Consider the following 24,284-nt stretch of genomic DNA (forward strand, 5'->3'; position numbering starts at 1 on the left):
ACAGTATAATATGATAATGGATTGGTTTTGGTCCAAAAATTTAATTCCTGGATCGTCTTGTGAAAGGTTATTGTAATCTAAGGTCAAGGTTTCTTTTTTTAACCTCATGACTGACTAATTTTTGTACGTGGTAAAAGTAGTATGGAAAGTATTAACGGCGATAAAATACAGAAGACTTTAGTGACACCAGGTATTGGTGGTCAGCCTACTTTCTCCAGTGGCACAAAAGTAAGTCAAAGTAAAAAGAAATCTTTTTTATGTTTCTATTTTACTGTATTACACCACATAATTATTATACACTTCTTTAATCTATAGGTATCGTTTCATTTTATAACGCGAATTGTTGGCAGTAACTGTGTGATCGACAATAGTTATAAATGGCCCAAGCACATGGAAATGGTTTTAGGGAAAAAGTTCAAATTAGAAGTCTGGGAAATTATTTTAAAATCAATGCGTGAAGGAGAAATTTCAAAGTTTATTGTTAATAAGAGTGTAAGTATAATTTTATCAATCTATAATTATTTTGAAGTATTTTATAAGCAGTTTATTCTATCATATATATATATATATATAATTATTAATATTACATAAAGATTAGTTTGATTATTAAAATTATTTAAATGTAATTCAAATAATATTTTTTGTATAATTTATTTTTTTTTAAATTATGTAAAGGATTTTATTTTATACTGCAAATTAAAATTAGTAATAAAATTGTGATTTTTCTATTAAATTGAAAGTTCAATAATTAATTATTTTATTAATAAGTTACTCTATATCAAAGTATTTGGTAATAACTAGGGTAGAGGACTTGTGGCATTTGCATATTTGTTTTGAACAATCATAAAAATAAGAGAATACAAAACAAATGTTTCATGCTTTCATAAAGCTATTCTTCAAATTTTATTTTGCATATAAACGCATATTTTTGGTTTTTTTGTTTTAAGTATATATTTCTCTCAATTTATAGTATTAGATATATATTTCAAATAATTTATCATTTCATTTATACTTTTCTGCTGACATTTATTCGTTAGTCATTCATCTAAGATACAACCAAAATATTTTTGAATTAAAAATTATTTTGAATTTTGATCATATAATATGGTTGTTGACTGTTTGCAGACTCACGGTTTTCCTATTTATAGGTCTCCAGAATCTGTGATTAGATTAATTTTATTAACAAACATTATACACATAGCTTATATCATACATTTTCCGATGGGATGTTAACTATTCCATAAACGGTATCAACACATTTCATTGCAGTAACTTGTCAGTATTTGTAAATAATATAATATTGTGGTCATTTAGTCTTAGTTCTGTGATCTGTGTGTATGTGCTTCTATCCGTAATTTGTGTAAACTTTACGTCTTTTTGTACTGTTTTAATATTTAAATGTCTAAAAATAGGCAATTTTTTAACAGTCGGTCAAATAGTTATTTATCAGAATTTGTTGTCAAAAAACAATTTAATGTAGCACAATATTTAAATTATTTATATATTTTATAAATAAATCTCTTTAAAAAAATATTGGATCATATTTTTAGTGCTTATTATAGGGTTTTTAAGTGCATAAGTGCTTACATATTTAAAGTAGAATTTAAATAATCCTTTTCCCTAATAATAACTAGTGTGTGGATTTTAATGTCCAATAAAATATCTTAATATGCCTTAGAAAAAATGCAATTATGACCTAAAAAATTTAATAAATTACATAGAAAAATGTATTAAAAATCGAAAATGACAAACAAAAATGCACTACATTTATTTTATTTTATTTGATCAATGCTAACACATGTGGATAAGCTGATAGACAAGCAATGAAAAAAGTTTTGGTTAATAATATAAACAAAAACCGTCCATTAGAAAAACCAAAGACCCCATAGGTGGAATTAATTTTTAAATACATATTTATAGATATTTAACCTGTTATATCTATAGTTTTTGATTTTTTTCTCTTATATGTTTGAAAGTTTGTGTTGTATTACAAACCGTATGTTTCTCAGGACCTTCATTTCAAAAGGTAATTAGACGTTTGTTAGTTTATTATCTTCTTTGATCAACAACCATGTTTCGCTTGCGTAAGTGACTATTGGTACTTTATTGCGATTGTAGATAGCTGTGATACAGTAATGTCTTTGAGTTATATGACAGTAGTTTTGATTTCAGTAGTTTCATTATGCTATTATAGCATTTATTACCGCAAATATTCAATTTCACTAGTTGTGGGGATTGATATAAAGTAATGAAAACTCCAAAAGGAAATCTACCTATCCCTTCCCTTGATAACCGATGATGCTCAGTGGCATATATAGAAATTAATTTCTATGGGAGGGGGGGTTATGGAAAATATATACTTAACGAAGGTTATAAATTAACTTAATTTTAAAAATATTATGAAAATTAGAATATATAAATTTATTTAAAGAACAACATCTAATTTTTGAGGCAGATTTGAAAAATTGTTTATCACTTCTTCAATGTTTATTGAAATTCTTCGATGAATTGACACATTGAGCATTTTCAGCGATTTTTGATAACTTAAGCTTTTTTAGAAGAATATTCTTGTGTAGCTACATCAAATGTTGTATTTTATATTATATTAACTCTTCCGTTCTTAAAGTTGATAATTTATGATAATCAATATTTGAGTTCGTTAGTGTATACAGAAAATATTTTCGGGAGGGGCTACTGTGGTTAGTTAAATTACCCCGGCTATCTAAAAATTACTAACAAGACACAGTAGGTACTTATCTACATTTCATTCGGTCACAGATACTTTTTTATTAAAAAAATGTTTTAATGAAGGTTGAAATGTCATACTTAATGTTGATATATCGTCACAGAAATCACAACAAAATATACACACACTCAGGGGCGGATCCAAAGGGGGATGAATGGGTTGATTCCCCCCCCCTGTTCACCGTAGCTAACTTTAGTTTTTGACATAATTACTTCAAGGGTAAATAAGGAAATCTAAAACTATTTTTTTTTATACCAAACTTATGCTGGTACTATGTTATCATTTATATTTATTATTTGGTGATATACTGATATCATATGTATATATTATTATCATGATGTTAAATATTCGTAACGAAGTTTTGTGTTTGTCGGTGTTTCCGAAACGTGATAACTAATGACGACCAACGTAAAAATCGTTCGGTACCTCTATAATCAACAAATTTGTAATTTATAAACTTTATTGTTATGAGACATATTGGAATAATTAAAAAAAAATATTATTATTACTACAGTAGAACCTCGATTATCTGAGGCAATGGTGGGGAAGAGTCACAAGGAAAAATGAAAAACACGGTTAATCGAGACTTTTTATTAAACGAATTATGAAAAAATTTATAATTTTATATCCATATTAAGTGTGTACGATATTATTTTCTCAATTACTGTTTTTGAAACGGCTATAGCAAATACTAAAAATAAATTAAATAATATGAAACAAATTCGACTGACTTGAAAATTTCACATATGTATTAGTTATAACGTGATTAGATAAATATGATAGCTGAAGAACTTCTATTAGACTCGATTAATTTTAAATAACTCATATCTACCTGTGACATATTTTTATCGCTGAGAAGTTCGATTACGTTTTTCGATAATCTGTACATAATATAAAAATACGTTCGTTCGATCTAATTAAAATTTTCAGTCGAACAATTTCGAACGACGATCATTTTGGAAGACTGAGCACGGTTAATCGGGATCACGGTTAATCGAAATACGGTAAATCGGGGTTCAACTGTATATAATTTTTTTTTAAGAATTTATTTAAATAAATAACCTATATCAAAATTAATATTTTTAATTTTATCTATATAAATATCGATATCATGTGTGTCCATTAAAAATCACCCCCCCCCCCCCCCGTTATCTCGGTCTGAATCCGCCATTGCCGCACAAAATATTAAAACAACCGATATCCAAAAATCAACTAATTCTCTTCGTCGTAAATCGTAATAATACTAATATCACTAATATCTAATAATAGTACCTACGAGAATATACGTATATTGAAAATAAGGTCATTAACTTTGACGTCGACGTCGTGAGACAGTCTGTTATCTACGTAATTTTCATAGAAATCCGGATAATAGTAATAATATTATGCACACACACACACACACAGACACACACGACAAACTCAATAATTATCTCAAGCTTAGCTGCTATGTGTTGTTACGTATACTCAAATCATTTGTATTATGATATATTAGTATATTACCCTGAGTTACCTATTTTTTTTTATATACGAATACACTCTTTCATTTTTCCCATACCAGACAGTTGGGCTTTAATCAGGGGCGTATTTAGACTTCTAGGGGGGGGGAATCAATTTTTTTCTTTAGTTCAGTCTCTAAATTCATAAATAAAATTTTTAGTAATATTTAAATCTGGTGAATCTTTAATATTTTTGGTTTAATTTTTTTTTTAATTTAATGTCGGATCCACTTAGAATCGACTTTTGTGTAGTTCTTTTTTAACACTTTTCTGCGTTTCTAAAGTTAAGCTTGTGTTTTATTTGATTTTTCACTGAGTATAAACTAGACAAAAAGCAAAATTCAGTTTTCACAGCCACGCGTAATTTGATTTCGTTATAAAATGTCCACATTAAAAAAATTTTAATTTGTATCTCACATAAAATCAATTCCTTATATACGGATTCAGAAGGGAGGATCGCCCCTTCGCCCCCCCCCCCCCCCTAAAATACGCCCATGATTTTAATTAAAACATAGATTAAATAAATTCACACGTGTGTCGTACTAAATATACATCGAACCCCCTCTATATATGCCACTGCTGCTGCTGATTGACTTTGTTTTAATTTTGATTTTTTTAAGTGATTAATTCATATTTATTAACTTATATTGTTTTTATTACAATTAAAGGTTTCTAAGGATAAATTTTTCAATTTTAATAATTATTTAATAAGTAATGTACATCTTATTATTGTTTAATGTGATATTAAATATTATATAATATATCGTTAATTAATAATTAAATTGCTATTGTAACCTAGGTTATAATCCATTGACTATTAAATCCAATTTTAATGTAGAAAAATAATTTTCATATTATTTTATTCATAAAATAAACATTATTCTGATAATAATATTGCTACATTTATTAAGAATATGTTATGTAATATAAAATACTTTTAAGTTTAAATTTTAAAAATTATAAAAAGTTTTGATTGGTTCCAGTACAAAATATCATTAAACTTAAATATATTGGTTACATTGCTTTTATAAATATTTAACTAAATTAATTACGATAAAAATATTTATATTTAAAATTCTAATTTATAATATGTATAGTTATTAATAATGTGTTTTAGCTCTAAATTTTTTTTTTATTATTTAACAGTACGCGGCAACTATGGCCATTGGACGAAATATTTAATTTACATGATTATAAATATGTACTTTACAATAACAGTTCTCATACTAAATAGATAAAACAATCAAAGGGGGGGAAATAAGAAAAAGAAAATACACTCTTGAAATGGCTTACATTAAAAAAGAAGAGTTTAGAGTATTTAGCACTGGTTACAATTGCAGTTTATTTATTAGTTGTGTTTCTGATAGGAATTGGATGAGATTGTAGATGTTAGTGGGCTCAGGGTTGAATATTTTGACTAGATGGTCAGAAAGTTGATAGTGTCTTTTCTCCATATCATACTCTCTGCATTCGGTAAGTATGTGCTTGATAGTGAGGGGTATCTCTCAGCAAGCACAAATTGGGTGTTTTTTTTTTTTTCATTAAATGTGAGTGAATGAGGAATGTATGCCCTATCATGAAGCGATTGATGGAGGTCTCTTGTTTTCTTGAAATATTGGATTGGAACAGAGAATTTTGTTTGGTTGACAATTTATTCCATTCCATCTGTCGAAGGAGTGATGTGTCATATTCAGTTGCTTTCTTAATATCTTTATAGGAGAAGAAGGGTATGGTGAGGGCATGTGGCGAAGAGTGGGCAAGTTTGGCTGCCTTGTCAGCTCATTTGTTGCCTTCAATGTTGCAATGGCCGGGAATCCAGGTGTATGTAATTCTTTTACCAGCTCGTTGTGCTTTGATGTGGGATTTCTAATTTTTCCTGACAATGTCAGAAGGGGTGTTATGATCTTGAAGGCTGATGAGGGTAGATAGTGAGTCACTAAATATTGAATATTGAATACTGTTGTTAGTTACTTTGTTAAAGGCGTACTCAATAGTTTTAAGAATTGCCATAGCTTCTGCAGTATATATTGAGCATTTGTTTGAGAGTTTCCATTGTATTGTATCTTCATTGCATGAGATGGCCCTGTCGACATGTCCTGAGATGAGGAAGGCGTCCGTGTATATGTAGGTATGGGGAGAGAGTGAACAATACTCTTTGAATAAATTTCTATGAATGGAAGGAGAAGTAGAGTTCTTGGGAAAATGGTGGAGATCAGGATTGATGTCAATATTGAATTTCCAAGGAGAACAGAAAAAATGTTCATATGGAATTATATTTTCTTGCTCGTACTTTGTATATGCGTTGTTGAAGATGTGTTTGGGGTGATGAGTTAGACCTTGGGGGAATCTTGCCGTTCTTGCTGAAAGTTATATCGTCTGTTCTTCCCATCAAGAAGGAACGAAAGTGATACCTGCAATGTTTAGAATGATTTTGATGGGACGTGAGCGGAAAGCGCCGATGGAGAGGCGGCATCCTGCATTGTGAATTGGGTCCAGAATTTTTAAATTTTTGGCTGTTGAGAAAACTAGGGCACCGTAATCGAATTTTGTGAGTACGAAAGTTTTGTGTATCTTAATAAGGGCTTGAGATTGTGCACCCCATGTAGTGTGAGCGAGAATTTTTATGATCTTCAGTCTTGAAGAAGTTAATTTCTTTAAGTTGAGGACGTGAGGGATCCATGACGCTTTGTGGTCGAAAATAACACCTAGTATTTTGGCTTGGGACTGGTTTTCAATTACGTGATTTCCGAATTTAATTCAGATTTTGTTTCTAGTCATATTTTGGTTCAAGATTATAAGATTGGTTTTCTCAGGAGAGAAACGAAAACCAGATATCTTAGACCAGAATATGAGTTTGTTCGTATAGTCTTGAAATATTTATTGAATATTATTAGCTTTTGTGCTACGGCAGATTAAACTGAAGTCATCGGCGTATAGCAGAGGAATGTTAGGAGGTAAAATTTTCTTGGAAATGTCGTTGATTAGAAAAAGAGTTACGGAAATAGAAGATCCCTGAGGGACTCCACTTTCTTGAGGAAAAGTGTTTGACAGTGAGTTGGAGGTTTTTACTTGAAAGGTGCGGTGCTTGAGAAAATTTATGATGAAATCGAGCATGTTTCCTTTTGCAATGATATTGTTGAATTTGTGAATAATTCTGGGTCTCTACGGCGTATCATATACCTTAACAATATCGAAGCTGATCATCCCCCGTTTTTGCTTGTTTTTTTATAGAAGTGACAATTTCATTTTTAATGGTTAAAAGGTTATTTATGATGCTTCTGTTTCTTCGGAAACCATTCTGTACAGGAGTGAAGTAATCAAATTTCTCAAGGAACCACATGAGACGGCAATTGACAACTTTTTCCATGAGTATGCACATGGTGTTAAGGAGGCAGATAGGTCGGTAACTGTCTGCTAGACATTTGTTCTTGTTCGGCTTTAGGATAGGAATGACATGTCCATGTTTCCAAGGATCGGGAAAGGTGTTGCTTTCCCAGATCGTGTTATATATATAGTTAAGAGGTGGCTTAAACAGAGTGCAAAAAAAGAGTACATTGAAAAAAATTTTCATTGCTATGAAAAAAATTATGTCTGGTCACATATATCCCATGAAATGCTATTTTTAAAAATGGGCTGAGTAAGCTGTTAAAAAACTGTTGACATTACTTTAATAAGAGATGAAATAATATTTAAGTTTTTGACTTGTTTAGTGGAAATTACATTTTATCAGAAGACAGATTAAAAACTTAAGTTTATTTATCTATAAAATATTCAAATTATTAAAACTAAATAATCCTCCATTGGAAGTGTAGTAGTTATTTGTATTATATTTATTAGTATTATTTACTATTTTGACTGCCTGTATTGGCTGCATAAGGCAAATGGAGCTTTTCCTAGTCAAAATTAATTAAAAACTATTTGAGGTCATCTGGGAATTAAAAAATGGTTAAGCGATATTGTTTTAATATAAATTTTAAAAAAATTGAAGAAAAATCTTGAGTTAAAAAAATGTATTGATCAATTTTGTACACAAAAAGGTTCCTAAAATAAATTGTTTTTTATATATTTTTAATTTTATAGTTCTATTTTTGCAATTAATAATTTTATACTTATTTTTAATATATGATACTGTATAATGTTGATTTCTAAATTATAACTTATTTTATTTTCATGATATTTATTTTTATTTTTATTATTTTCATAATTTGTAAAGAAAACTGGTCAGTCAAATGGTTTTTTATGAAAAAAAATTATAACATGAGTTTATTGTTGAAAAATGATTGTCTTTATTTTTTGTGCCCCTCCCTACTTCTCAAAAATGAACTATTAAAAAGGGGAAGCATACATTATAATTGTCTAAAGCGGCAAATAACCTGTGGTTGGCCCTGCTGTTTATTCTTCATAACAAATTTATAATATAGCAGAATAACTCTTGATCTAAAATTATGAACTATTTCCACTATATAGCTTTCATTTATCTAGTCCCAATCAAAGAAATTTGATGTATCGAATTAGAATATTGTAATAAAATCAATGATAATTATGGCATTATAGTAATTAGTGTGATAGGGAGATTTACAGGTATCAGGTACCTGTTAAATAGACTTTAAATTATTTAAAGCAATTTAAGATATGAAGTGTTATGAAATAACTTTAATGCACTATTTATTATGTATATAAAAAAAAAGTATAATTGGTACTTAAATATGAATTTAGAATTAAGTTATTAATTTGTTACAGAAAACATAATTTATTTACTTATCAATGTTGATAAGCATATTAATTGCCCTTAATAATTCAGTATTATCAAATTTTTTTAATTACATTATTAATATTATACCAATGAATAATGATGAGACATAAATATAATAATAATGTTTAATAAATATTTGTATTAAAAAATGTATTTATATTATTAAAAATTTAAATAATTATAGTTTTAATTATAAAATTCTACTAGATGTATGCCCACAATATTATATGTAAATATTTTAATAATAATTTTAACTTAATTTTAATACAAATAAAATGACTTAAAGTTATATAAGTATTTAGTGAATATCACTTTAAATTAAATGAGCAAAATATTGCTGATAGTAATTAACTTTTAAAGTTCCTCAAAAATTCTGAAAGATAATTTTGATATTGGTTAAAAACAAAATATTAATCATAATTACAAAATGTATGATCCTTTGAATTTTATTGAAGTTAATATTCACTGTATTTGAAAAAATATTAACCTTAGGGTTATCAAAATCAACAACCAAAGGTTATTTAAAAATGAAATTAATTTATATTTATTGATTAGTTAGTAAAGTAGTACATATCTTACTATTAAATTATACATAATTGAATTATATAAATATGAGTACAATAAATTCTTGATATTTTGAAAAATGATTTATTCATTTGGTCCCTAGATAATCCCAAACATAATTGCCTATTTTTAAGAAATATGATTCAGGTTTCTTTAAATTGTTAGTATAACATTGTTGTAGGTTCAATTATTTTTGCTTTTAATAAATAAAATAAAATATATATGTTGTATAATAATCTGTCTGTTTTATACATAATTTAACTTTATTTTTTGTTATTGTGTAATTGGTTATAAGCCAAATAGTATGTCAACATATTAATTTAAATATGTTCTATATCTTATGTATGCAGTATGTAATTAGTTATTAAAAACCAGATTTGAATCCTCAATAAGATCTATTAGAGTTTCTTATATTCTTCAATTAAGTCCTTAAAATTCTTCACATTATATATATATATATATATATATATATATATATTATTTAAAAAGGATTTTTAGGAGTATATATATATAATAATTTGACGAAAAGAATTTTTATTGGGTTTATTAATAAAAAAAATTAAATATGAGAGTTACTCAAGTAGGATGGAAAATTGAAATTAGTTTTAATTATCTTTTTAATATATTTTGATATGTAGAACTAGGAATATATTTATACATTTCTGATAGACAAATATAGTAAATCACAATTACCTATATCCTTAAAAATTTCACTATAAAAAATTGCATCTGAAAAATGAAGCGCAAATATATCAATACCAGGGATTTGACCATTTTTAAGTTAGCTTTATTTCAATATTTGAAGACTATGAAATCTCATCTCATTCAATAAATTATTCTAATTAATATTTGTGTTGTGTATAGGTATAAAATATTTCATCTTATGTAATTGTAAATTAATACTATTACATATTAAAGACTTAAATGTGTTTGTATCAAAGTTAAAATTCTTGAAATCAAAATTAAATACATCTTTATCTGAATAAAAATTGAACCAGAGGACACATTTCAATAATAAAATAATTTAATAACTAACAATATTTGTGTAATATTACATTATGCCCCATTTTAAACTGAAATTTTGTAAGAATTGGATAAAAAAATATTCTTAATTTAATTTTTTTTATTAAAATATTTTATAAGAATAAGATGCAGTTTTATCATTAACAATTTGTTCTTTTTACAAAAAGAAAACCTAATACATATATTTTTTCAGAATATAAAATAAAATAACATTTAAATTAAATTATATTATTAAAATAATTATGAATAATTTTAAAATATTTTATTATTATTATATCTATTTTTAAATTCAATTTTCGATCTTGTATTATGTTATTGCAAAATTAATTTTAAAGTTTTTATTATTAATTTACTATACATTATTCAATACAAAATTTATAATACCTTCATAATATTTTAATGATTTTTTATGTTTAGTTTTAAAAATGTATTTGTTCCTGTGATTACATTTTTGAAACATTAAATTATGACTGAGTCTCGTGTAGTTTATAGCATATTTTTCATGAATGATTGTCTTAAAATTGAACCTAGTAGATAATATGGACGACAAATTTTTAATACTCTGTAGATTTCGATATTTTAACGAAATATAAATTATATCGTATATTTGCAAAGCATTTTATATATTTTCTTTGTACAGTTAAGTAATTAAATGTTTTAACAGTTTTAAGATATGAATATATAAGCTCATTAATTTGTAATTTTCATTATAATTTTGAAATATAATTCTTATATTTTGTCACGGAATTTTTTAATTCTTAGTTCTTAATAACTTTTTAATGTATTTATTTGCATGAGTACATAATTTCAAAAAAATATTTGATTAATTACAATTATCTTATTTTAGAGTAACAAACTAAAGTAATTATGTCTAGTGTAATGTATAATAATTTTTTTATTATTATTAAAATTGATTTTTGCTATTGTTAATAAACCACGTTTTTAAAAATTAAAACTAAGAATATAGATTAATGTATTTTTTTAAATAATTTATTCTTAATGAAACATACATTTAACATAGCTAACATAGAATAATGAATGATCGATGAGTCAGCAGCGTTATCCATTATTTATTCTAAATTATAATGTACAATACGAATATAATGTTCTGTGCTATATTTTAATGTTTATATAAATTGACTTCGGTATAACCGCAGCTTAATTACAGTATAGCTACCTACTAAACAGTGAATACAATCGTAATTATATATTCTGGCGGTACATTTTTTGTGCACTTTGCATCTGAAGTTCAAACCAAGAACATCTTATTTACTATAGTTAATTTTCTATTCCGGTATAATTCAACTTCTGAATTTTTATAATAGTTTAATCTAATTATCAAGTAAGTTTACATTACATATTCCGATTTAACTAATATTAATTACATAGGTAGTTTTATATGATATAAATTAATATTTATTATACAATTTATTTATTTTGTCGTATTTAGGCATTAAATGATTTATAATTTTGAATTATAGCAATTATAAAGATCTTTAAATTTCCATTCTATGTTATTTATAGATATTTTTATGAAATAATTTCTTTATCTAGGTTCTCATTAAGAACATTTTTATTCCTCGTGGATCTACGATATTTAAAGAATTTTTTTAAAAATTAGTAAAAAAATTATTTTTATAGTTTTAAAATATTTTTTAGTTTTTCAAAGACATTAATTTATTGCTTTTAATACTAAAATTATGATAATTTTTTAGATACAGTGTCTAGTCATTTATAATATGTCCTGCATCTGATTGAAATTATATTATTTTTGAGGGTAGTTTTATTATTTTAAGTCGTAGTAAATTTTTGATTATTTTCATTTGTAAAGGATACTAATAGGCCGGTAAAAATATTCACTTTAATTGACCAGAAAACTCGTACTCCTATGTGCTTTGTATTCTACATAGCTAATATTTGGATGTATTAAATCAATAGTGAGGTTTTACTATAAAATGATTCTTAATCAATCTACTATGAGTTACGATGTAAAAAAAAATCATCTATAAATATATATAATAAATAATTATTTTTTCTTATGCATGTCTTTGTGGTATGTTTTTATAATAAAGCAAGTTATTATTAACCTAATTTCTAATGCTATCTATTTCTTTGCGAATAATGCAATCTGTTTTTTAGTACCTAGTTTAGGTTTACCGAATTCTTCAAATTTTATTATTATTTTTCTTTATTTTTCTAACTTTACCTTAGGTAATATTTAATGGATATTATTTAAATAACTTAATTAATATTTTCATAAAAATGGCTAAAAATGATTACATTACATATTATACATTAGCAGCCATGAACATTTTCTTTATAATTAGAAATTTTACCTACTTACAATTTCCGTGTTAGGACTTCCTATTTATGGACTCTATTTGGTAGATTTCTACCTTTATGTATTATATGTCTCTTACGGTTACGATATTTTTCCGTTCATCGCTTTCGAAACATACATAAAAGCTGAATTAATCGTCAGCGGATATTGGTTTTCATCATTCGCTGATTTAAATATATACTGAACATTTTGATACTTATATCAGCGTGCATGTCATACTATGAATAATTCATCAAAAATTATTATAATTTAGTGCTATCTTTGGGTGATAGTAATGGAGTTTCATCTTTACAAACATATATACGTTTCTGATGATTTTTATACGGAATTCTTCTTAATATACTTATAAAACGTTATATAGCTATACAGATAAGATAATTAATACTTTATATTACGTTAATGTTGATTACATTTAATAAATGTATACACAATTATTCTTTCAATAAATATTTGGTAGAATGGCCTCTTTTTAGTTTCCATGAAGCAATACTGTTGTAGGAATCGTCTACGGATTCCTCTCAAATTTTACGATAAACAATCCTATGTCTTTTTCTTAATCGATGAAGTTATTAGATTTTTAATTTAGATCAGCCAAAGTCTGTAATATTCAATTTTTTTCTGATTTTATTAGCTTTTTTTTTAAAGAAGACGCTACACAAAAAGTGAAACGTATATAACGACCAAAGAAAGAACGCGCTATTTAGGTGTTTTCATGAGGCACACACACGAGTTTAAGCCACCTTCAATACCGCATGATTATCACACAAGGGCGCCCATATGGGGGGGGGGGGGGCAAGGGAGGGACTTGCCCCCCCTGGAAAGTGTAAAAAATCTTAGAAAAGTGTATACTATAATCAGAAAATATTTATTTAAATATAATTTAAAAATTTAATTTAATATATGAAAATTTATAATTTGTTTATGAAAAATCTATTTATTTAGTTTGGAAAATCAGGTTATCAGCTATAAATAACAATACACTTTATCATTTCTATTCTATGGATAATTATCAATTCTTAAAATATTGTGTATTTCCAGAATACGGTATGTATGTGTGTGTGTGTACACCACCATAATATTTATATAATATTTGTAAATTAATATTTCAATAAATATAACCAGTGGTGGATCTAACGGTCGTTTAGTCAGCAAATGCCGACGGAACCCCTGGCTATATTTAAATATGAGGCCCTGTAACGATGGTGAGTAAAGCTACGGTTTATAAGGTACGACATGTCGCGACGCTTTTCGAATAGAGTGGTTTCCAAGACGCGACAAGTCGCAGCGACACAACTGGTATTCCGTCAGCGTTCGTTTTTAAACTTGTTTAAGTGCGCACGTATTTTTAGTATAATATAATATCATCACAACGACTAGATATATTTTAAATAATAATAATATTCTTCTTACACTTTTATTATTATTAGAAGAAGAAGACTTACAACAACAACGACTAATTACCTCATCGCCAAACATTAGAAAACCTATAAATTAATAATTTATAAATCGGGATAGAGAATTATTGATGATGATCAAATGTCATCTTTTTGAATAATATTTTTATAATTTGGATCTCCAATATTGTAAAGAAGTGTATTATTCTGGACTTCGCGAATTAGAATTTCGTCTTTCGACGCCGAGAATATCAGTGTTGACGCCATTATATCTACAAACGTTTCAATAGTCATTGTGATGTATCGCGGCGACTTGTCGCAAGGTACTGATTTCGGAGCAATAGTAATAGACTCAAAGTTAGGTCGCTGCGACTTTTCGCGTCTTGCAAACCAATGAATAACATTTTTGTATAAACAGATGTTGACGACTTGTCACAGCGAAATGTCGTGCCTTGGAAACCGTACCTTAAGGAAGCTATTCAGTGATAGGACTCTTAATGGAATACCCAATGTAAAAATAAAATGGGTTGATAATATTATTATTTCATTGTACCTAATATTATCATTGGTTGATTGCGAATAATCCAACGGGTTGGTAATCGGTATCTACAATCTATTATCTACTGTTTAAGGTGTACCTATCTAAAGTTTTAGATTAAACTGACCATTGATAATATTTTATATCTTCAAAAATGTATTTAAAAATATTATCTAGCATCAAACAATAACGATTTACGATCATTTGAGTTTGGTGTTTCAACCATTGGTGACGTGATTACTTGAGTACTGCGTTGTGACTACTTCTACGTTGTGAGTTATCTTGTCTACCTTTTTCTACACAAGTTCCATTGAATAAATATATTTAACAGTATGTTATACTATATAGTTTAAAATTATATTTAATCAATGCTACTTTTATAATTCTATAATTTTATAATACACAATATATAAATCGTATGTATAATGTGGCGGCTCGTGATAATGTGCGAATGTGCGGTCGATTCATTAAAATATGAAAATAGAGAAATGAATTATGTACTCAAAATATTAAAATAATGTATGATAATTTTATTATTTAAAATTTAGTTGTGCTAAGATTATTCATTTTTTTATTCATGCCTTAAAATATTGCCTATTTATATCATATAAAATATATTATACGTTATCAAAGCTGGATTTAATTCCCGACAGACGTGTTAAAATACGTATGGCTCAAAATAAAATTTAATGTTTATCTATCAATCTATGAACTAAGTAAAATTGGGGGCTAAAAAAATATAATATGAGAGTTTATTTTTATCAGACACATGAACATTTTACACATTTGGAGGAGCTTATTATATAGTTTTAAGCCCCTGTCCCTAGCTCTCCTAGTGTGTCAATGAATAAAGGTTAAAATTTAGCAGTTATAGCCCTCTAGATCGAGGCCCCTCGTATCAGTTTGCCGACCAATATTTTACTCTTAAATCTGCTACTGAATATAACTAATGTTTTTAGTGTCCAATTTATATTATTAATTAAATAAAATTTTCAATAAATTACTTTTATGGTAAATTAGTTAAATAATTATTATTTTATAGTCTTCCAGTTTGATATATATAATGTAATAGTATAATGTAAAATTGTAAGGCCCTTCCTATACCGTGGGTCATTCCTATTAATGAATAGATTGATAAATTAAAATGTTGTCCCCCCTTGAGAAGTTTCCTATGAGCGCCCTTGTTATCACAACCAACCGATAAATATCCAATCAGGAGCTCGTTTTATTATTTCAGAAACGGTCTTGTTATGAGAATAATGTAAACAATAAAGTCGTTGATGATTATACCACCAAAATATTTGTAGTATTCATGTATGACTCAAAATTAATTTATATCTTATAACACTGTTAATTAAAAAGTTTACTCAATATTTTGACAGTTTTTATATTATAACTTGAATTATGGAAAATATATTTTTCTTTTATAGATAACAAACAAAAAATTATTTTGGAATATCTAACGTATCTTTTAAGTTTTTTTTTCTAATAAATATTTACAATTTGTAAATTACAATTATTAATTCATAATGAAAATTATGATGGTTCGTACTGAATTTTATTTTTATTTTATGAAAACTTACCTCGTTGTCTTGTATGTAACGCTCAATATAGATAAATGTAAACACTTAAATTCTGCAGTATATTTTTAGTATCAACTTGTATCTATTATTTTTTACTCTCTGTTAATAAAAACAACTATTTTTCTTAATTTTTTTTTTTTTTTTTTTTACTATATAATTCATACATATTTACATATATAGTATATTATATATTATTTAAGGCGGTTGGAAATTTATATTTATTTCATGATTTAGACCGAAAAGCCTGACAAAATTGTGCCTACTTAGAATGATCGGATTTAAATTCTGTAAAATGATTTAAGTTCATTGATATATTTTCTAGATTATTTTGGAAATCGATTTTTTATAAAAAAAATTTAAATTATTCTTATATGCTATTTGGGTTTTCAAACAGTTTTAAATTTTTAGATTTTATCAAATTTTAAAACCTTTTAGAAATTTATTTTTTCATTGTTTTAAAAGAATTTTTCCTATAATATCCATAAATAAAAGGTGTGTCAATCTTAATTTTTCGGCAATTAATTGTTTAATTTACACACCAATTGTATATATAAATCAAATAAATGTTGTGGATTCGCCGCAACAGTTATTTAACTAAATAATGTTTCTTGCAGTAATTTTTATTGTCATTAAAACGGAGTTATTCAATGTTAAAAGTTTCTAAGAGCGAGAAAGAAAAGCGTGTTGGGCGATTACGTATTAAATTTGATTTTTTCAATATTAATAATAAGTACAATAATAGAAACCGAAAAATATTCACATATTATTTTTATTACATTTTTAGAAAAAGAACCTCTATTGCCCATGGAAAATCGTTTAATATATATTCACTAAATATCGCTAAGCTTATAAATTCGAATTTTTAACTTAAAGATTAATTTTGTACTATTTTATGATAAATTCATATTTTTTTTTATTTGAATTTGAAATAAATGTATAACTGAAGTTAATGAGTGAATATTATTACCATTTGCGTTATAATAATGCAGGGCCGTGCCTAGGGGGTGTGAGAGATACGTGTGCATCAGGTGCCATGATCTGATCATTGCACTGAGACGCCAAAAGCTTTTTCAAAATTTAAGTAATATTACTGTAAGTTAACCATTTTATTGAATTCTTACTATTTAATACATTCAATACCATGGTATCGAGGCGTAGTCAAAATCATTAACATTGTCTTGATCGGTGGTGTTGCTAGTTCATTTTTAGTATTTAGTATTTATTTTTCCCCTGAATGACAACGTCGTTGATAACAATAATATAACATTTAAACTCTATTATTATTGTTACTTGATATAATTAATTTCATAACATTAATAACAAAAACGAATGTCGACTTGAACTAATAGTACGATTTTATTTTAAATCCATCTAATAGATGGCATCCATGGTAGTGTACATCATAATTCATAAATGCAGAAGTTGCATAGATACCTAATTATTTTTCATCGACAATTATATATAGGTAAATTGTTTTTTGTGCAACCCAATTAATACGATTTGTAAATAAATTATACCGTTTTAGTATGATAGGTTATTATTTACAAGTTTTGTTCTACCCATAAAGTTTGAGTTAAATTTCTTATATTTTTCTTTAGTTGTTGATTATTTCTTTTATTAATTTAATAAATACAAAATAAGTATTTATAAAGAACTCCCTATTCTTATGTAGTATCCTTATAGTTTTTGGATATAAATATATTCCATAGAGGGGGTGGGAGCCTTAAAAATGATTCTTGGCACCAGGCGCTAATTTTGCTAGACATTATACTGTAATAATGTATTGTGATCAAATTTTCCTATTGAAAATAATTATTAATGCTGGTTTTATAAAATATTCATATACGGTTACTACTCTAAGCTTATATCTAAAAATAATAAATTGTATTTTACATTTGAAAAGAAAATATTCTGAACATTATATACAATGGCATTCTCTGTATTGAATAATTTAAATAGTAAGAATACTCTATAGTTTTCTTTTAAAACATATGTGTGAATTGAAATTTAACTGCAATAGCTATATTCACAGTACATGTACATAAAATGTCTTAAGTTTAACGTGTTTTTTTTTTCTATTAGTGATCAGTGTTTATAGTGATGTATTTTATTAAAGTTATTTTTTTTTTTTTTTTTTGTTTTAAATAACAGGTAATTTAAGATTGCGAACAATTTTTTATAATCATGGATCATTGGCCAAAAGATGTTGGCATACGTGCTATTCATTTTGTCATACCGTCAATGTACGTGGATCAAACTGATTTGGAACATTATGATCAAGTATCCAAAGGAAAATATACCATTGGCTTGGGACAAAAACAAATGGGATTTTGTACAGATTTAGAGGACATTAACTCATTGTGTTTAACAGCTGTTAGTCAACTGGTGGATAATAATAACATTAATTATTCAGATATCGGCCGTTTAGAAGTTGGTACTGAAACCATTATAGATAAATCAAAAAGCGTGAAAACAGTTTTAATGAAACTGTTTGAACCCAGTGGAAACTTTCATGTTGAAGGTATTGATACAACAAATGCTTGTTATGGAGGAACAGCAGCTTTATTCAATGCATTATCTTGGATTGAATCTAGTGCTTGGGATGGACGATTAGCCATTGTAGTTGCAGCTGATATTGCTATTTACGAAAAAGGTAATGCACGTCCAACTGGAGGAGCTGGTGCGGTGGCGATGTTAATTGGCCCAAATGCTTCATTAGTTATAGAAAGAGGTCTTCGAGGTACTTATATGAATCATGCATATGATTTTTTCAAACCTGATCTAACGTCTGAGTATCCAGTTGTCGATGGAAAATTATCTATTCAGTGTTATTTAAATGCTTTAGATCAGTGTTATAAATCTTACTTGAGCAAATGCCATGGTAATATTAATCTAAATAAATTTGATTCATTTGTATTTCATACACCATATTGTAAATTGGTACAAAAATCATTAGCCAGATTGTACTTAAATGATTATTTAAATAGTAACTCAAAAGAAATGGATTATCCTGGTTTAGAAGAATATAAGAATATAAATTTAGCAGATACATATTTTGATCGAGATATTGAAAAAGCATTTATGGAGCATAGTAGAAGTGTATTTGAAAATAAGACCAAACCTTCATTATTATTAGCGTCTCGCGTTGGTAATATGTATACCCCATCTGTGTATGGTGGATTGGCTTCCTATTTATGTTCCATACCCTTAGATAACTTACCTGGGAAAAAAATTGGTGTTTTTTCCTATGGATCTGGTTTGGCTTCATCAATGTACTCTATCAAAATTGTAGACAATGAGTTAGCTTATATGATTACTAATTTAAAGAAATGTATTGATAAATTGGAAAAACGTATTCGTGTAACACCAGAAAAATTCACAGAAGTGTTAGAAATCAGACAAAAGTCTTTGCATCAAGCACCTTATGTACCAGTTGGTAATAAAAAAGATTTATTTCCTGGTACATGGTATTTATCTAATATTGATGAATTACATAGGCGTTATTATGAAAGACAAGAATAGAACAATAATAATTAAAATATCTAAATAATTTATTATTTTTTGACCAAAAAGCATGTAAATTATTTTACTATTTTTATATCATGCGGATAATTATTAGTGTTATTATAATTAATGAGATATATAGTTAATTTTAAGTAAAATATATTGTGCTCTTTTAGATACTTTATTAGTTTAAATTTTTATCAAATATTTAATAATTATATAATAGTTACATAATTATTATGTATTTGTTTTACATTATTAGGTTCTTTTAAAATATTTTTTTATGAATATACTTTTGGTGTGGGTTTTATTGACAATAATCATATTATTAAGTTATTATTTAAATGGTGCTGATTGTTCATTTTTAATTTAATTAAAGCCATACAAATTAAAACATTGTTTTGTTTTAATTGTAACCCTTTTGCATTTTTTACCTATTTTGAATTTTCCAAATTGTACTTATTACATCAGATTGAATTCCTTTCTTTTATGTATTTAATTATTGAATTATTTTATCATAACTTATAATTTGTATTTGAGAATTATTTAATACCATAGAACAGGGGCGGGCAACTGGTGACCCACAGACTGCATCCGGCCCGCGATGCTTTTTTATCTGGCCCGTGTTATATTTTTAAATTACATTATACAATTTTAAAGCTTATCTTCTATACTCTACCTTATCGATATAATAATTATTATCTGTTATTAAATATCGTTAAATGTATACATATAGCTTTCAACTATAGTTGTTTGTACCGAAATATTCAACTACCTATATTCATTTCTTCGTATCATTCGTTTCGTGTTGTTGTGTGTGTTGAATATATTATTTCCGTGTATATAAATGTTAATTAAAATTTATATTTTGAATGACTTTTTTTTTGGTTTCTTATGCTCTAGCTCACTAGAATTTAATTTTCTAAAAATTGGCCCTCTAATAACTTAGAGCAACCCTTCCCTCCCTGCTATATAATATTAATTATATTTAATACATTTAACATTTACTGACTAAATTATTTGATAAAATATTTTAAAAATATAATTGGATATTCTGTATTCAAATATTTATTTTGAATATTTATTATAACTCGTTTAAGATATTGAAATGCTCTATATAAAATATATAATTTTAATATTATTTTATTTCATTTGTGTAATGAAAGTATTACAGTTTATACAACCATACATAAATGCAAATAATATAACTGTGTAGTTTATTTCTTGGAAAATATATAAAACCAAGCAGTGTTTATAATTTATAATTGTGAGTTGATAAAATTTGTCCTCTATGCATATAATTTTAGATTCATCATTGACATTAAATGACTAAAGAAAATTAGTTTAAATAAGAATTTAGATTACAAATGAGTGTGTAGTCAATGAGTACTCATTACACTATAAAAGGGTCTTTGAATGTTTACTATATTATTACTTATGAATAAAGAACGAATTTTTAGGTTCTTAAAAGCTTAAAATATGATTCTAATAAGCTCTAAAAAAACCCTAAAATAATCTCTAAATATTCCTTAAACTTGTAAATATGCTTTAATATGATTTTTTCCCTTAAATAGTTTAATAAAAATTAATTTTTTCTTGTTTTTCCTTCGGCAAACTTAATGATTAAATCTTCAGTCAACTTCTCAAACTGTTTCTTGTTCAATTGAAATTAATGTCAGGGCACTTACGCGATCTTGCGTCATTTTACTTCTTAAGAATCCCTTAATAATTTTTAGTTTGGAAAATGACCGTTCCGCGCTTTCAGATTTAACAAGAATTGACAGAATACAAGAAATAAAAGAGCGGTACATATTTCTGGGAAACTGACTATTAAAAAATAACATAGCCACAAACGTTAAATTTTTAAAGCAGATTTGAACACTAAAATAATTTTAACAAAAGGGCCTTTTTTTCAGTGCCTGGCTTGAAGGGAGATACAAGGGGATATAGTACCCCAACTAATTTTCTGACATTTTAGCGTTCCCCTACTATTATTACGTTATAATAATAACAACGCTTAACAAATCTTGGGGATGCTATTTTCTTAAGAGTAAACAAAGAATCCCTTTTTTAATTTTGCCAAGTCGAGCATTGCAAAAGGCCCTTTAGCTTTAGGTCTACTATGCCCATTTTTAATTATGAACCATTTAGTTTTAGTATCTATAACTTTTTTTTTTATATGTCCAATATCCTTAAGATTAGAAAAAGTTTCAATAATAATTTTAAAAACAATATCAAAAGATTTCTTTGGATTTGTACCTTTATATAAACAGCATGATAAAATTTCTGGGGCGAATACCTCACTTTTTTCCTTATCTACAGAACTAAGTTCAACACTTGGTTAATTATTAACCTCGGTATTAATACTTTTAATTATTACTTCACTTTTATTTACACGAGGAGTGGTACTAGAAAAACAAACAGCTAATTTTAGGCAATTTTAATAATTTTTCTTGTTTTTCCATTTTTTTCTAAGGTTTTTAAAACCCATTTTTTTCTATATAATCGATCACAATATTCGAATACGAATCATTGGTTCACAGCAGAGTACGAAAACAAAATAGGTCAATTATTAACTACTCGTCATTGACTAATAACCAGTGGTCGAAATGGCTCAAGATAAGTGAAGAGATGCCTTACAATTCAGATTTCCTGATGTCATCAAAATATTCTTCACACCTTGTGTACCTTAAATATTTTGTTTTTTTTTTATAGTTCACATAAGGTATATTGACTTAGTCCGTGGCTCTAAACACGGGTATAAAACGGGTTCAAAACGGCTTATATTAAACAACACGATAAGCCGAGCGCCCCCGGTCCTGAATGTTAAAAACAATTATTTTCACCGAAAAAAAAAAATTTCTTACATATAAATATAAAAAAACGATAATAAGTATATAATTTTAAAATACAAGTCTTATTCTTGACAAAACAAATAAATGGATGAAAACTGTTGTAAATACACAAAAGTAGAGGGATGCCACCCCTCTGTATCCCCCCACTTTGAACACTGATAATAACCAGAGCTCGGAAATTGTAGCACTAATAATGTTACTTTTTAGCACTTAAAAGCTCTTAATATGCGCTATAAATAGCACAAAAAATCAAAAAATTTGCATTTAACTTAAAAAAATTATATGTAATTTTACAAATTTTTGAGTTCATAGACACAGTTTATACTGTTTTAATTATAAACTGTAAACAAAAATGTTAAATTACTTGTAAAAATGTACTTATTAAATTATTTTATATATTTACCTTTGAAATTATCCTGGATTATTTGATTATCTAATGCAATTATATAATAAGGGCATAACAATGACGTCACTAACTATTCATACATCAAATGGCCGGTAAAAACATATAATTATATTTGATGAGGTCTATTTATTTCCAATAATTCAAATATTTTTAAAAATATAACCAATTAAATACAATAATTATCAACAAAATGTGATTATTTCCTGTATTATGTGAAAATATACCAAAAATTAGCACTTTAAATCCTAAAATAACAAAATATCAATAAAACCAGTAAATATTCAAAAAAAAACAAAATTAAAATTTGTGTATGATATCCGAGTAGCCTGAAACATATTTGTATCTTTGGATATTCTAGGGTGAACCAAGAAAAATATGCATTTGCTAGAACTTCCGAGCCCTGTTAATAACAAAATAAAATAAATATTAAAAGTACTGATGGACGTAATCAAGATATACAATCGAGATAATAATTCGATTATTACCGAGAGATTATTTTGAGTGATATCTCGTTTATTTTAAAAACAATCAATTCTTGATCTCGAAATTAATCGAATGAAAAAATATTTTGAATGATTTTCATGAAACGATGGAGGAAGGGAGGAATACTAATTTTAATCTTCATAATCGAATGTAAAATATTCTGGAAGTAAATACTAGTTGATTATAAGTCTTTGTATTATCAACTTGTGCTACTCGTGGGACTGGTCGTTAAACAAATATTGATGGGTATACAGTTATTCTTTGATATTTAGCTATAATTTTTCAATTACCCAACTACAAAACAACAATAATTTCTCAAAACGTGTTTATAAATAAAATTATATCAATATTATTCAAAATACTTTATACGTAATTAATATATTATTTATATAACCATCGAATTACTTTTCCTAAAATATTTCTAATCTAATCTAGTATCTAAATCAGTGGCGTAGCCAGGAACTTTTTATGGGGGTGGGGGGGGGACCAGCAAGTATGTTTAATCTTAACATTATTTTTTTGACTACTATTTTTATTGATCTCGGTATTTTTAAGTCTGGTTGACATAAGTCTATTTGACTCAAGTAAAAAAAAA

At 26.6% G+C, this 24,284-nt stretch overlaps 1 protein-coding gene across 3 annotated transcripts in view; it reads left to right on the forward strand.

Moving 5' to 3' along the window:
* The first annotated feature begins 1 nt into the window (after position 1).
* LOC112684321 (hydroxymethylglutaryl-CoA synthase 2) overlaps positions 2–24,284 on the forward strand; it is a 27,996-nt gene continuing 3,713 nt past the window's right edge. The window contains exons 1-2 of one of the 3 annotated variants that reach the window (XM_025555777.1): positions 2–228; positions 316–492. In XM_025555777.1, the coding sequence (XP_025411562.1) occupies positions 142–228; positions 316–492 (264 nt within the window). In that variant the 5' untranslated portion in view covers positions 2–141. Of the gene's footprint in view, positions 229–315; positions 493–11,806; positions 11,928–18,592; positions 20,036–24,284 lie in introns of those variants that run through there. The other 2 variants (XM_025555775.1, XM_025555776.1) reach the window with 2 other exon arrangements.

This window comes from Sipha flava, unplaced genomic scaffold, assembly GCF_003268045.1.
Source record: "Sipha flava isolate LNK unplaced genomic scaffold, YSA_version1 249_pilon_pilon, whole genome shotgun sequence".
NCBI lineage: Eukaryota > Metazoa > Arthropoda > Insecta > Hemiptera > Aphididae > Sipha > Sipha flava.